The 15,329-nt window shown below is 38.9% G+C and overlaps 2 protein-coding genes across 8 annotated transcripts in view; one reads left to right on the top strand and one right to left on the bottom strand.

Annotated features, from left to right (window-relative positions):
• The window catches only part of Vps54 (VPS54 subunit of GARP complex), an 80,166-nt gene extending 70,643 nt beyond the window's left edge, over nt 1-9,523 (top strand). For 4 of the 5 annotated variants that reach the window (XM_028777214.1, XM_028777218.1, XM_028777238.1 and 1 more), the window contains 6 exons: nt 354-441; nt 950-1,071; nt 1,181-1,261; nt 3,019-3,126; nt 5,042-5,136; nt 8,134-9,523. In XM_028777214.1, the coding sequence (XP_028633047.1) occupies nt 354-441; nt 950-1,071; nt 1,181-1,261; nt 3,019-3,126; nt 5,042-5,136; nt 8,134-8,239 (600 nt within the window). In that variant the 3' untranslated portion in view covers nt 8,240-9,523. The remainder of the gene's footprint in view (nt 1-353; nt 442-949; nt 1,072-1,180; nt 1,262-3,018; nt 3,127-5,041; nt 5,137-8,133) is intronic. The other variant, XM_028777227.1, reaches the window with a different exon arrangement.
• Nucleotides 9,524-10,040: 517 nt separating this feature from the next.
• Ugp2 (UDP-glucose pyrophosphorylase 2) overlaps nt 10,041-15,329 on the bottom strand; it is a 54,843-nt gene continuing 49,554 nt past the window's right edge. For all 3 annotated transcript variants that reach the window (XM_028777245.1, XM_028777242.1, XM_028777250.1), the window contains exons 9-10: nt 11,575-11,679; nt 10,041-10,494 (exon numbers count right to left, since the gene is read on the bottom strand). In XM_028777245.1, the coding sequence (XP_028633078.1) occupies nt 10,387-10,494; nt 11,575-11,679 (213 nt within the window). In that variant the 3' untranslated portion in view covers nt 10,041-10,386. The remainder of the gene's footprint in view (nt 10,495-11,574; nt 11,680-15,329) is intronic.

Here is a 15,329-nt window from a genome sequence, read left to right as displayed (position 1 = left end):
ACTCCCCACCGGAAGTCAGTGTTGAGTGTACCTGCTCTGTCTCCCTTTTAATTAATGTCTACTTATAAGTAGATTCTAATTGCTTTTTACCAGGAAATTCATGACACCAAGCCATTGTATGAATCAATCCTGTAATCTCAGCACTTGGGAGGCTGAGGCAGGAGAATTGCTAGCCTGCATTACATAGTGAGCTTAGGCCAGCATGCACCATGGAGTGATACCTGTTTCAAAGAAAAACTCCAATTCATGTTTTGTAATAAGAGAGTGAGAAGAGGAGGGGTGTCTTTGTGATGAGCAGTTAACACCTTAATGAACTCCTCATAGTGATTGTTTTCCCTCTTTGTTTTTGTTAGTACTTCAATTCAAGAAGTTGCCAGTTAGTTCTTGGAGCTGGTGCTTTGCAAGTTGTTGGACTAAAAACAATTACTACAAAAAACTTGGGTATGGATTCCTCCATTTACTCCCCTACTGAGGTGCTAGAATGATGTCCCTTTTGTGTCACTCCTATGCCTGATGTTTGTTGGCTCAGAGAAGAGCCTGTAAAGTGGCAGGTGCCGCAGTGAGCACTTATGTGACGCGCTGTGTGTGTGCGCATGTGTGCATGTTTTTAGGGAGCTACCTCTGCTCAAGTTGTATGGAGCGTGTGTCACGTGCTAAAATGTAATGTGTGAAGTATTTTGGGAAAATACTCACGAAAAAGTAGTTTGGGTTTGGGGAGACAGCTGTGTCCATGGCCTCTGGCTGCTAAGAAGCCCAGTGAGAAAGCAGTGTGCTCATTACCAAATTATTTTCTTAATGCAAAGTGAAATATATTTTCTGCCATGGTGCTTTTCATTTGTGAAATAACTGGTTCTGTATATAATTAGTACAAATGTTCTTATTTAATTTGATGACATTAAAATCTACTAATATCTTTGTGTCTCCATTCTTATCTGCTCCCAAACTTCAGCCCTCTCCTCGAGGTGTTTGCAGTTGATTGTGCACTACATTCCTGTGATCCGGGCTCACTTTGAAGCCCGATTGCCCCCTAAGCAGTGGAGTATGCTTAGGCATTTCGATCACATCACCAAGGTACTGTCACCCATTCTCTACTGGAGTTTCACACATGTGTTCTGTAATCCTTTAATTTTTTTGGAAATGTTTCTTACAAAACTTTAAAATGCAGCATTTCTCATTACAGGATTACCATGACCATATAGCTGAGATATCAGCTAAGCTTGTAGCGATAATGGATAGCCTATTTGATAAGCTGTTATCAAAGGTAATGCTATTTATAAATGACAAAGCTTTGCATAAGCTTAAGTTACTGTGACTTTCCATTCTTGTATCGAATTCTAGATATATAGGACACAGAGGGGTGCGTGCGTGCGTGCGTGCATGTGTGTGTGTGTGTGTGTGTCACCCTTACATGAGCACGGTGTACCTTTTGTATTTTTGCCATGTATTTGACAATATTAGTAAATACTGGCTGCCAATATTCTGCTGTTGTTAATAGAAACAAAGATGACAGCTGCAGTTTACTAATGCACTGGGCTACACACACAAGAATGGGTGACATACTGGAATATTCTCTATTGCTAGAAATCAGTTTAAATCAATTTTATTGACATACAATTTATATTCAATAAAGTTCACCCTTTTAAAATATACAATTTTGTGATTTAAAACTTACAAGTAAATGGAATATCTATACTCGACATATAAAAAATAAATACTGATAATCCATTTCTTTGGGAACTTTTAGTTAGTTTTGGTTTTCCCAGAAGGTCTTGCATATGGAGTCATAGGCTATTACACCAGCTCCTTTTGTTCAACATAATTCTTTTGGAATTGATGGATGCAACTTAATTCTTTGCTAATAAAAATAAGTGTCAGAAAAGGGGCAGTTGTGGGGTTTATGGTGAAGAAGCCTTGTGTGTTGACAGCTGGAGAAGAGGAAGGTCAAGAGGGGAAAACCTAGGAAGGCACAGTGCTGTAGATAAAGGGTTTGCAGTGATGGGAGAGGCCACAAAAGGAGCCAGGGATGGTACTGTTGCAAGGCATATGTTTTTAGTGATTCAAAGAGAAATTTGAGAATGAAATTTGAGAATATGGTAGTGAAGGTGAAGTAGAACAGAAGGTTACCATCAGGGAATGCGGAGATAAGAAATGATATGGGGGATGGATTACCCATTTTAGGGCTGCCAGAACAAATGACTATGAATGGGCTGACTTAAAAGAATCATCTTCTGTGGAGGCACCAGTGAGGCCAGGCTGTCTGAAGGCCCCTTTCTCTAGTGAGGGATGCTTGCTGTGAGTCTATTGCATTCTGTGCCTTGTAATAAACCACCTCATGTCTGCTGGTCTTCCTGTGGCTGTCTTCCCTCTGTCCTGTGTCTAAACTTCTTCTATAACTAGAATAGTTTGAAACAACATCAGAACTCCAGGTAATAATTTTGTGTGAGGAGGCAAGGAGCTTAGTCATCGCATCTTGCCAGTGTTATGAAATGGTGCAGCTCCTCCTGCTCAGAGAACATGGAGTTCACATGACCCACTGACTTCTGCAAAAGGAATATCCACACCAAAACCCTTACCCAGATGTTCCTAATGGCAAAATTCATAGCAGCACAGAGTTCCATCAGCTGACAGTGGTGAAGGAAACATACTCATAGTATAGTGTGACATATTCAGCCATAAAAAGGATGAAGTACAGTTGGACGTCAGAGCAAGAATGAGTCGGGAAAGTATCAAGTGAAAGAAGCCAGCCACGGAAGACACATCTGTATGATGCTGTTTATATGAAATAGATAGGAAACAGTTTAAGGTTGGAAGCAGTGTATGGTCTTAGCTGCTGAGCTGTTTTGTTTCTCATAAAGTGGATGAAGATACTGAACAAGACTTTCTCAAGACTTGTAGGGTAGTGGGAGCCTTAGCTGAAGACCTGAGCCCTAGACCAGTTAGATGTGTCGAGGCTCAGATTACGCATCTCAGGAATGTCCAGAAGACTAAACACTCTTCTCTTTGTATCCCCTTTGCCAGTATGAGGTGAAAGCTCCTGTTCCTTCCCCGTGTTTCAGGAATATTTGTAAGCAAATGACAAAGATGCATGAAGCTATATTTGATCTTCTTCCCGAAGAACAAACACAGGTGAGTGGTAACTCTGAAAGCCACCTTTCTGATTTTAACATTTGAATCCATTCCAGTGTGGGAGTTTGTACATGCTTTTGATCCAGTTAACTTTATCTCGTGTTCTAACATGATCAGTGAAGTATGGATAAAATGTTTTAATTCCAAAGTATCTTTTGTTCTGTCAGGTGAGAACTTTAAATAACAACAATACATTCTAAAACAGATTTTCTAGTTACCCATCATTAGAGGTCCCTGCTTCTACTTACGTCACTCTTTACATTGTTCATGTGAAAATCAGAGTTGGCATTTATCAATGAATTGCATAATGTTATAAATTGAGATTGTAGTACAGATCAAATGCGGAAGAAATTAGTGATAGAGTGAATAAAATTAGCACATACATAAGGAAATCACTAACACTTATTGGATTAATATGAATATCTATAGTAAAAAGGTTGGAGGACACCTCTCACCTCTGATAAGAATAAGGTGTGTATCCCAGCACTTGGGAGGCAGAGGCAGGTGGATTTCTGAGTTTGAGGCCAGCCTGGTCTACAGAGTGAGTTCCAGGACAGCCAGGGCTATACAGAGAAACCCTGTCTCGAAAAACCAAAAAAAAAAAAAAAAAAAAAAAAGAATAAGGTGTGTACCATTCCTCCTGGCACCTCTATGCCACTGTGCCCTTGCTTCTCTGCTGTGAAACCTCAAAAACAATTGTCTTAAACTACGTGCTCTCACTGAAGCCCAGTTATAGAATGATACAATGTTAGGATGTAAAGCTAGTGCATAACAGAGGGCTTAACTTCATGGGGATTTTTGCTATCCAGAACCACCTTTCTGTGGTTAGTGTATGCATGGAGACGGTGTTGGAGGAGGCGTTCTTAGTGATCATGCTCTCGCTTCTCCTGCTGTGCCCTGTGAACGCCCAGTCTTCATGCATTTCTAGGTTTTCCTTAATCACAGTAACTTCATTAAGTATCCTCCAGCTCCGCTGGGAGGCCACTGGAGCAGGTCAGTGGAACAGTTCCATCCAGGTCTCCCTGGTGCTCTAAAGAGCTTATTAAGGGCTACTTACAGGAGCATAGGTGACTCAAAAGGCTCACAAAAGTTATATTCCTGGAGTTCCCTGAACAACCTTTGAATCCTGCAGGGAGTTCCAGAACTCTCTGAGCAGTTGTTACTGCCTCTGTACCTGTAGAGAGGGATCTTGTGAGACATAACTCTGAGCCTTCTGAGTCTGGGAGCCAAGTAAGCCTCTCTCCTCCTTCTAGGAGGGATGTTTCAGTTCTGAGAGGAGGCTACATGCCTTCTCAGCTAACAAGTAAGATTCCCTCATCTCTGACATCTTGAACTGGATTTGCTACCTGAGTTTTAATTCAAGAGCCTGAAAGCCACAACAGGGAGCTTTTATCTGCTGAGATTGGCCAGGAGTTACATATAGGCTTGTATGCTCTTATTATCATTTGAATACCAGCAACTGCCTAGACTTCCCACAGGTGCATACATGTTCCCTTCCTTGGAAAGTAGATTATGTCAAACTATTAACATAGTTTAATCATAGAATTTTAGGTTGTCTATTAAAAGTGTAAAGGTAGCTTTACCTCTATCATATCTTGTTCTCCTCCCCCTACTTTCCACGACTGTGTCTTATGTTAACCCTAGTTTTGACTCTACATATCCCTCAGAAATTCCCCCAATATATGCAAAGGGAATTTTATTGCTCAAAGAAATACTGCTGAGCAGAGAAAAGAGCTTTTGTCCAACTGTGGAGAAAAACCATAGAGCTATTAAGAACAGCTCAGTACCTGAGAGGAACATCATAAAAGTAGATGGCAAAACAAGTATTTAAAAGAATGTTTCTCTATATATTGGTAATGGATACTTACAGCTTCTATTTCAGGAAAACTTTAAGTAACTTACTTTTCTTTTTCAGATGTTATTTTTAAGAATTAATGCAAGTTACAAACTCCACTTGAAAAAACAGTTATCACACTTAAATGTAATAAATGATGGAGGACCTCAAAATGGGTATGAATGATTCCTACTGTTCTCACCACGTGCTCCATAACTCAGTTGCTTGACTTTTTGTAATTCTTCTTGTTCTTTTATGCTGTTATCATACTTAGGGAGAAAGAAGAAAACCATGCTGTTTTCTTGTGGATACGTCTCTTTGTATCTTCCTACTATTTCTGTGTGTTAGTAAGGTTTGTCACTGCTCAGCGCCTTGAGGCAGTGTGGGCTGCTAGTTTCTAGATGCCCAGCAGTGCTGCTGTGTCATGACAGATCCTGAAGCTCTGCTCTGGGGTCCCTGGACTAGAGAAGTGGCCTCATATATAAAATTAGAGTAAAATATGCCTCCTTTTGTGGGGTTCTGAAAAAATAATGTATTGTTGAAATAGTATTGTATTTAAAAACTGTAGGAATCCTGTTTCATAAAGTTTGGGTTAAGTTCTAGCTCTGCCACTTACTAGCTTTTATCTAATTTTAAATAATCCACTTACCTTATTTATGACTGAATTTTCTTACTTTGTGTGTGTGTGTGTGAGTGTGTGTAACTGTTTGTTTTTTGGACAGGGACTGAATCTTATACATACCAAGCTGGCTTTGAATCAAGAGATCCTCCTGCCTCTTCTTCCAAGTGTTAGGACTGAAGGTGTGTGATAAAGACAAACAAAACAAAAAAACCAACAGCAAAACCATTTTTTCATAGAAAATGGAAGATAAGACTCCAAGGCTGGGTGGTGTTGAGTGGTAGAGCACTTGCGTGGCATTTGTGGGGCCCTGGCTTTAGTCTCTATTGTGAAAGTATGTATGTTTCACAGAAAGTAAAAAGCACCCATCAACTTACTGAACTTCAGTGTGATTTCCTTGTATGCCACATACTCATCTGTTTTGTTTTTTAAACATGTGTCTGGCTGTTTTGCCTGAATATCTGTTCACCATGCACATGCCTAGTGCCCTTGGACATCAGAGAAAAGGGGGAAGGGAGAATTGGAGGCCCTGGAACAGGAGTCATAGTTGTGAGCTGCTAGGTGGGTGCTAACCTGGGTCCTCTGCATGAACAAGTGCTCAAAGCTGCTGAGATCAGTTCTCTAATGCCTGAAAACCACCTATGAGTAACATAAGAATATTGATTATAGGTTGTCTATTGTTAAAGCTAAACTAAAAGCAAGAGAAATGATCATTTCTCTTTTAGAAACGAGAGGTGCCTCATGTCTTCTTGATTCAGAGCCAATTTTGAAGCAGTAATGAAAGGATCAAAATAAGGTTTACTTTGGTATTCTGTAGGGAGAACAGAGTTGGGCTTTCCGCTGGTCCCTGTAATCGAACTCACCTATCCAACCAAATATAACAGGTGAAAGCTTAGACATTTGTTTAGTCACAGTGGGTCTTGATTTACCTTATTTAAAGTTAATGTAGTATTTATTTCTAGGAGTGACTAGAAAATTAGATATTCTAAATGAAATCATGTTGGTTAATATTGGTTATGATCCATTCTCTTGCTGTGAAGTTGGCTGGTCAGGCAATATATAGATCAAGAAATTATGACCTTTAGGTCATTAATTTTCTTTGAAATCTGGATTGTTACTAGTTTAGAGGCATTGTTTACTTTGCAGTTCATTTAAATCACTGCTCAAACTTAAAGGCTGGACTAGATAAGACCCTTAATAGTCTGTAAAGTGTTACTGTCCTTGTTAGCCACCAGGAGGACCCATCAGGGGAGGGAAGAAGCTGCTTTTCTCAGATAGGGTAGGAGTTCATATATTCTACCAGCATCTGCTGTGGTCCAGCAGAAAGCATGATGCTGTGAGGAGCCTGTGACAGTCAATGAATCACTGTGCTGAAAACTCAGTATTTCATATATACTAGTTTACTCACAAGAGTCCCATTCTATACTGGTAAGCTACTAAAACCTTGAAAGCCAGACATATTTTATTTGCCTGTTTATAACGTACAAGTACTTTTTCCCAAATGAATTAAATTACATTATCCACATCACTCATACCACATATAAAAAATCTTATATAGATGGTTTGATGTTCCTTGGGTGGAGAAAAGCATTGCTCTGCTGACGTTAATCTATGATTAATTGGTTTTTTTTACTAGAATTTCATATCTTCCATGTAGGTTGATGAAATACCTCAGTGATAGAGTAGATTGTCCAGTGTTCTAAGGCCAAGAGTTTGTTCTCTGTCACCCACCTCTCCTGGTATACACTATTGTCATGTGTTTATTGTTCTAACAATTTGTTTTCCAAACTTTTCTGAATACTAAAACATATCTGGATTGGGGGTGGGGAGGAATGTGAATAAAGTAGTATCAGCAAATCATCATTTAAAGCAAAGCAAAAAAAAGTTCCACTTCAGTTTCTGTTAGACACAGGCTAAGCAGTTCCTGCTGATTCAGTTCAGGGTCTAAAGGAAATGTTCTTCCAGATGGTAGGTATAAATCTGACAAGCTGGTACACAGAAGCGAAAGTCTTTATTAATTGGATCATTGTGTGTGTGTGTGTTTTGCTCAAGATGGAATCCACAGCCTTATTCATGCTAAGCAGTTACTCTACCATTAAGCCATACTCCCAACCCTAGTCCTTAGTATCAAGTTTGATACTCAGTAGTACTTTCCTAAAGCCCGCTTTCATTTACTGTAAGTACTGCCAGGAAACCCGAGCTTTCTTTGAGCTTCCTTATTGTAGCCACACGTACCTATTTTAGTGACAACCAATTGAAGTCATATTTCAGTTTAATTGGTTAATTTCTTTTAGTTCATGCTTTTTAGAAATCCGATTTTATCAGGCAATCTGTCATGAAAGCTACAGGCATTGGTTCCTTTTCCAAACATTATCAAATCAGTATTAAGTGGATCTTTGATATGGGAATTTGCTAAGACAAGTATCAACATTTTCGTCCCTAGCAGTCCTGAGTTTTTAAAAAAAAATATTCTAGCAGCTAGGCTAAAAACCTGAATGTTGTTCCTTTAATATCAGAAGAGAAAATGTTTAAAAATACCTTTCTCCCTGTTTAGGTTGGTCACAGCAGATGTAGCTTTTTACACTGGAAATCTCCAAGCCTTAAAAGGCCTTAAAGATCTGGATCTAAATATGGCCGAGATCTGGGAACAGAAGAGGTGATGACAGACAGGAGACCCAGGTCCTTCATCTGACCACGGGATGTGTTTCTGAAGAAAATCTGGATGCCTGGTGTGCTAAGAACTGAACCTGGGACCCAAGTGAACTGAGGCAGGGGAAGGGAAAAGGATCAGTGTTGGGAACTGGATTTGGTGGGATCTACAGAGAACGCCGTTTTTTTGTGCATCCTTGAGTAAGGAGTAACTAACTGATCAGGTGTCTATAACATTTTTCATTCTCTCTGGAAACAGACTCAGGATTCTTTGGACCAAATCCAAAAGAACACATAGCTGTAACACAGCTGTAGTTGCCTAGAATGCTCTGTATACTTTATATTAAAAATGCTCTGCATTTCTTCCAGTGCAATGAAATTCATATGGTGTCCCACCTTATTTAATGATGGTACAATTGAAAATATTAAAATCTTAGTCAACCTCTGTAGAAAGTTTTCTCTATGAAAGTAAAGCTGTTTGAAAAATTATTTTTTTACAGATCTTTATAAAAAATAAACATCTTTTGATTGCTTGGATTTAGGAATTCAGTTTTTGTTTTAGTGACCAATGTCAAGTTTCAGGTTTTGTGTGTTGCATATTTAACTTTTTCACTACCACTGTTAAGTCACTGGGTAAAGCCTCAAACTGCTAAATATATGGAAGACTGATTATAAAGAATAAAGAATACTTGCATTTACTTATGCAACTACTAATTTAAATACTTTCCAGAAGTGGTATACACAAAGCTATGGTTTAATAGCTGTATTTATTGAAGTACCTATGAAGGGTTTGGGGTAGCAGCATTCTGTTTTTTCTTTGCTTTTTCATTTCTAGCAGAGGCAAGAATACATATTCATATAATATGCTTACTTATGAATTCTCATTTTAACATTTAGATAACACGAAATATGGCCCTCTTGGATTCTTGCTTTTAAGTTACTTTTGATATGTATATAAACAAACAAAGACCAGGGATAAACAGAATTTTTAAAATACAGGATGCTGTGTTGGGGCCAGAAATACAAGGTCAATGAGAAAGCTATCTGAAGACTTTTATAATGCCTATCTTCAAATCCAGAATCGGCAGCACTCTACAAATGAAAGTGCCTGTGTCTCACACCAAGAACCTTGCCTAACCTGTCCGAGTGCCTAATCTCGTGGTGATAATGTACAATGAAATAATCTTGTGGGGTTTTTTTGTTTGTTTTGTTTTCTCAAGAGGATTTTTTTTTAATCATTACAGAGGTATGTCATTGGTTCTTAAACTGTCAAAAATAAAGATGTAAAAAATTCATCAGACTTAAAAGGTAACTTTTTTCAAGGGTGCAGAATACAGTATACTTTAAACACGCAGCCTTTTCAAAACAAATATGGAAGAACTGGAAATATTACTTGACTAGAAAGGCACACATTTAACTATAAGCAGACCTGATTTCAAAAGTTATCCGTATTTCTTAGTGACAACAAAGTGTTAGCTTTAATGAAAGGGAACTAGAATTCTAATGACACGATAGCTCCTCCCCTGAAACACACTGTTCCACGAAACAAGGATGTAAAAGACATGCTCTACTGTTACCTGGGGAAATGGTTTCATTAAATGTGTAAAGCATGGCAGGTATCCCAGTTCTAGAATCAGAGGAACACTAACTAAATACCTTCAAGTTTAGTTCCAGGATCAATAATGCTATGTGTAATAGTTTTAGAAATGAAAATCAAACAAAAAGACTGTCGTGATAAAACTGCCAAGAACAAACCTTCCCCTTTACACTGGAGCAAGAGTACTCGACAGAGTGAGCTCTAGACAGCACAAGTAAACACATAGATTTTTTTTTATTTTTGAAATCAAAGGCAATTCAAAGGGACAGTCACTGAAGTTTCTCTTGAAGATCTACAGAGCTGGCCCAATTCTGAGATTAAATAATATTGCACTTTAAGAGGAACTAATTTCTAGGCTTTTCATCAAAGAAGGAAAGTATTGCTTTGTCTATGCTTTCCTTAGACTAAAAGCTCATTGCAGAAAACTACTTTAAAAATCAATACTGCAGAGTACAACATAGTAAATAAAGTACCTGCTTATTTTATAATCTTAGAGGACATTTTATTATAAGAAACTCTTTAGCCCATAATTAGTAGAAAGTGTATCTGACAGTGCTTATTTCAGTGATCCAGGATCCGAAGGTTTCCAGATACAATCTTGTTCTCTAACACGGCTCCTGGGGGGATGTCAATTCTGTCACCATGATTTGCAATAATGATAACTGTTCCCTAAGTGAAGAAAAAAAATCGAGATTGTACTTAAAAATCACAGCTGAAACATGCAAGTAGTTACCTTAAAATCAAGCTCATATTCAAATCCTTTTACAGTGTAGTTACTGTAAGTCTAAGTTAAACATGAAAGGCCAATAACCTCAAGGAAAATGGTGTGTCTTGTCGTCACAACTCTGGTTTTTCTGGACCCCTGTTTAAGAGGTGGCAGGCCCAGGCTACGTCACAAATGTCCAAGGCTGCCTGCGTACATTACATACAGGATTGGTTTTGTTGTGTGTGCTAGTGCACCTTCAACATGTGTGGAGACCAGAGGAGGACCTCAGGTGTTCCTCACACGCCATGCACTTCTTTTTTTGAGAGGGGATTTCTCTCCTACTTTGCTGGTGCTCACTAGGTAGTGAGCAAAATGGTAAAGCAGCAGGTTGGGCTGGCTAGCTGCTCCATCTTCTCCAGTCCAGGTATGACAAATTATATACCATGTTACCACCATGTTTTCTTATGTGGGCTCTACCCCTTCCCCTTTTAAAGATGAGTTACTGGCAACAATTCTTATGTGTTAGTGAGATTTTAGGTTAAACAGTATACATAATGATGTTATTATTCATGTATAATCTTTTAACATCTCCATTTAAGCAAATGGCCTTAATGTAAAGGTACATTTGAATATCAACATAGGGGTTTTTTATAAGATTATATAATTAGGAAAAGGCAAGTGTACCTTCAGTAGTGAGCTTTAATATTTATTATCTACCCTCCATATTTGTCAACAGGAATAGACCATTCAGTATAAATGAAGTTGTTTTCTCTACCTTCAGTCATCGGGTTCTATTCTGAAAACTCCATTTTACTACTACCCAGGGTCTCCTTTCTCATTGGAGGCTTATAGTCCACGAAATCCCTGTATTGGTTATAGTTGTGTTTTAACCAGGTTATGTGTCTGGATCTAGTAGTACTAAATACTGTACAGATGGCCTGACCATCTGTTTACACTAAGGATTACTCCTTAATGAAGTTAAGTTTAGGACGAGGAAGTAAATCCTATTTTATAAAGCCGTAATAAACAGGACTTTATCATACCTTTAATGAAACATTTTTTCCAAACGTCACATCTCCTGACACAGTGAGGTGGTCCAGTTCCAGCATATCGGGTATACTTTCAAACCTTCTTAGATAATCTTGAACCTTCAAGTAGAAGCATAGGAAGTATTTCAGATGGTGGCACATAAAACAACTAGAGCCCGAGGGATCCAGATCCGAGGACTTGACCTTTCAAATAAGTACAACCACACCAACGATACAGGATTCCCCCACATCTCCGGTTTTAAACTCGTGCACACATAACTCATGGTTGCTCTGTTTCTGTTCATACATTACTCAGTTATGTTTCAGAATTAGTTTATCATTTCTCCATCCAGATCACCACAAGGCAGTCTTTACTGTACCCTTCAGCCACATCTCATACACTTCCCTAGTCTGTCGTCTTCTCTTTCTCCTCTCACCTCTGGCCTTTCATAGCATTAAGAATCTCTAAAATCTGTGCACTGTAACAGTAGCTCAACTTCTCTTCCTAGCTATTTTACCCTCCTCATTTTCTTGTCAAAGTCAGTCATATTGTGGTGATTTAAATGAGAAGTGCCCCCTATATGCTCCAGTATTTGCGTATGTCTTTCCTGGGCTGGGTCGCTGCTTATGGGGAACAGTCTTGATGGAAGAAGTATCTCACAGGACTAAGACCTGGAGCCTAAGGTCTCCCTCCCCTACTTCCAGTTCACACTCTGCTTGTGTGTGAAGAGGTGAGCTCTTGACTTCCAGATTCTGCTGCCATGCCTTCAAGCCATGATAGGGTAGACTCACTCTTCTGTAAACTGCCTTTGTCCTAATAACTGGCTAGTGTGATAACTGCATAGTGGGGCTAACAAACAGCTGTGGCTCTCCCAGTCAGTACCCTACTTGGGGAATAATGTACAGTGGGCATTCCTAGACCTAAGAATTTTTTTCTCAACTACATACTTGGCATTACCACAAACAAGTCCCACTTGAACATTCTAAGTACTTCAATTGAAATCACGTATAGCTGATTAAAAAAAGCAAATAACACCAGTTGTCCAAATCCTGATGTATGAAAAAACCTAGACAATATACCACTTCCAAATGAGTTAGATGTAATTCCAAACAGGTAATTCAAAATAGTAAGTCTGTTCAATGGTACAAATAGCTGAACAAAATAGGTAAGGTGGTGGATGATAGGGAATGAATTCAACAAAGAAATAAGGAAAAACAATCTTTAATGCTGGGTAGATATATAAAACAGTTAAGTTACCAAAAAGCTCTCTGGAACATCTCAATAGAATGGATCAAGGAGAGGAAAGGAACTGAGCTTGAAGATAAAATGGAGGAACTGGACAACCTAACAAGGACAAAAATAATCAAGGACCAGTAGACTTCCAAGATACACAAAGCACTTGAAGAGAACAAGTTTCCAATTACAAGCATAGAAGGTGAAGGTTATCATTCTAAAAGCACAGAAGACATTTTTTGGCACACCTTTAATCCCAGCACCCGACAGGCAGAGGCAGGCAGAACTGGTTTACACAGAGTTCCAGGACTACCAGGGCTACACAGTGAGATCTGTCACAAAAACATTCTCCAAAGAATCCTAATGGAAGAACCAGGAAAAAGAATCCTGATGCAGGAGGCATTTAGGACTCCAGTAGACAATAATAGAAAATAACCTCCTCTTGTCATAATTAAATACTAAATATACAGAACAAAGTATGTTAAAAGTAGCAAGAAAGAAACACCAAGTCACATAAAAGATAGGCCTATCAGAAATAACAGTAGATTGTTAAACTTTAGCCAGGATGGCTTGAAAAATGTTTCAAGTTCTGAAAGATAGTAACTGCCAACCAAAAATACTATGACCAACAAAATTATCTGGCATAACTGAAGAAAAGACAAAACCTCCCTTGGTAAAAAATAATAATGGAATGTATGGCTACTAAAAGCCAGCTCTACAGGAGACACTTGAAGGAATCCACCCAAAGGAAACAAATGGCACTAGAATACTACTAAGCAAGAGGGGAAAAATAATACCCTTAATGAAATGGCAAGAATCAATAATCAATACACAATTTTCAATATTAATTAACTTTGTAATTTATAATTTCATAGCAAATTAGAATTTTAATTAAAAACACAGGCTAATAAATAGACTGAGTCAAAAGGTAGGAGCTATCTGTTAACTACCCCCAAGAAACACACATCCAAAGAAGAGATTACACTGTAAAAACAAACATCACACATCACCACAAAAGACAGACACTACTTTAAAGTCAAAGGATGGAAAAGGTATTTTAAGCATATGGACCTGCAAAACAAGCGTCACTATTTTAATAGTTGACAAAACAAACTTAAAAACTAGTAAAAGTGCAGGAAAAAGGATGTAACTGGGAAACAAGGACCGAGGGAACCCAAGCTCAGGCAAAAACATACGGTTTTTTTAGATTTATCTATTTAACTTGGAGTATCTATGGAGCTCATGAACTAGGAGGGCCCATGGAGGAGGGGGCGGAGAAAAGAAGAGGCCCTAAGGAGCAAGGGAATAGAATACATACTGATATGAAAGTCGGTGAGGAATACTGGAGCTTTTTAAGGTTTACGTAGGAATTGAGAGTAGAAAAGGGGACAGGAAAGAGGAAGGGTGAGTGGGGTGCATCAACCAAAACTAAGGATAAATGAAAACGCTTTACGGAACTCATTACTCTGACCAGCACCCTGCATGAGTGGTCAGAATACACTGGTTAGTAAAGGAGAATCTCTCAATGCCCAAGAGTGGAAACTCCTTCAGAGTTACTTGGCAGGGCTGTCCTACCATTTACCAGAAGAACAAAGATTACTGCTATTGCTCCTGGTTGCCTACCAGAACTAAATGGTACAATCCTACTGCTGAAGACAGCACATTTTGGTTCTAAGATGGACAGACAAGCTGGAACTGACCTGAAAACTTCCTCTTTGCTGGATATCATTCACAGAAAATGCCAGAAGGTGCTATGTAGGCCATTGGGGAAGAAAAGCTATCAATGATCTCGCCCAATGGCAAACTGAGTATGTCACAATACAAACCTATCAGAAGATGTGCCCAGTGGTACTACAGTGGCATGACAGTTTTGGAGGTTAACAACTGTTTTCTGATTGGATTTGAGGCCTGTTCCACATGCTCTACACCATAAACCTGGTCAAAAGCCCATGGTTTAGGACGTCATAGGCCCTAGGAGGGAACCTACAACTGTTGCATTGCTAAAAAAATGTTATTAAAATGCCTTCTAAACATTTACGTTTATACCCATAGACTAGTGCTGCCCTCAACCTTGACCAAATACTGTCTTTTCCATGGTCAGCAGTTAATATAGACTCCTAACTGGTCAACGTGCTGAGAACAGGTGACTGTTGTGTTCTCAGAACATCTACATCAATCCCCAATCTCCAGGATCCAGGAACCATAGGAGAGTGAGTGGAAAGAATCAAGAGCTGGAGGGAAGGCTCAGTGCTGTGAAATGCTGTCTTCTGGGTATGACATGATCACTGCATCCATAAACTGACCACAACTAGGGCTATCCGTTTGTACAAGCCAACACTGGCAATCAACACTGTAAAAGGCAGCACTGATCTGACGTGGTTACAAAAAAGAAAAAAAAACATTCAGGGAAAAGTTGCTGTATTTGTTGTTCCAGGGGGAGTTAGAAAGTTGGGTGGACACAATCAGGACACAACACATATATAAAACTGCCAAAAAATAATCAGTAAAGATGTGTTTTGGGAATGGATTCACAACA

The sequence above is a fragment of the Grammomys surdaster genome, unplaced genomic scaffold (assembly GCF_004785775.1).
Source record: "Grammomys surdaster isolate TR1022 unplaced genomic scaffold, NIH_TR_1.0 67, whole genome shotgun sequence".
NCBI classification, from domain to species: domain Eukaryota; kingdom Metazoa; phylum Chordata; class Mammalia; order Rodentia; family Muridae; genus Grammomys; species Grammomys surdaster.
This window is presented reverse-complemented; position numbering and strand designations above follow the sequence as displayed.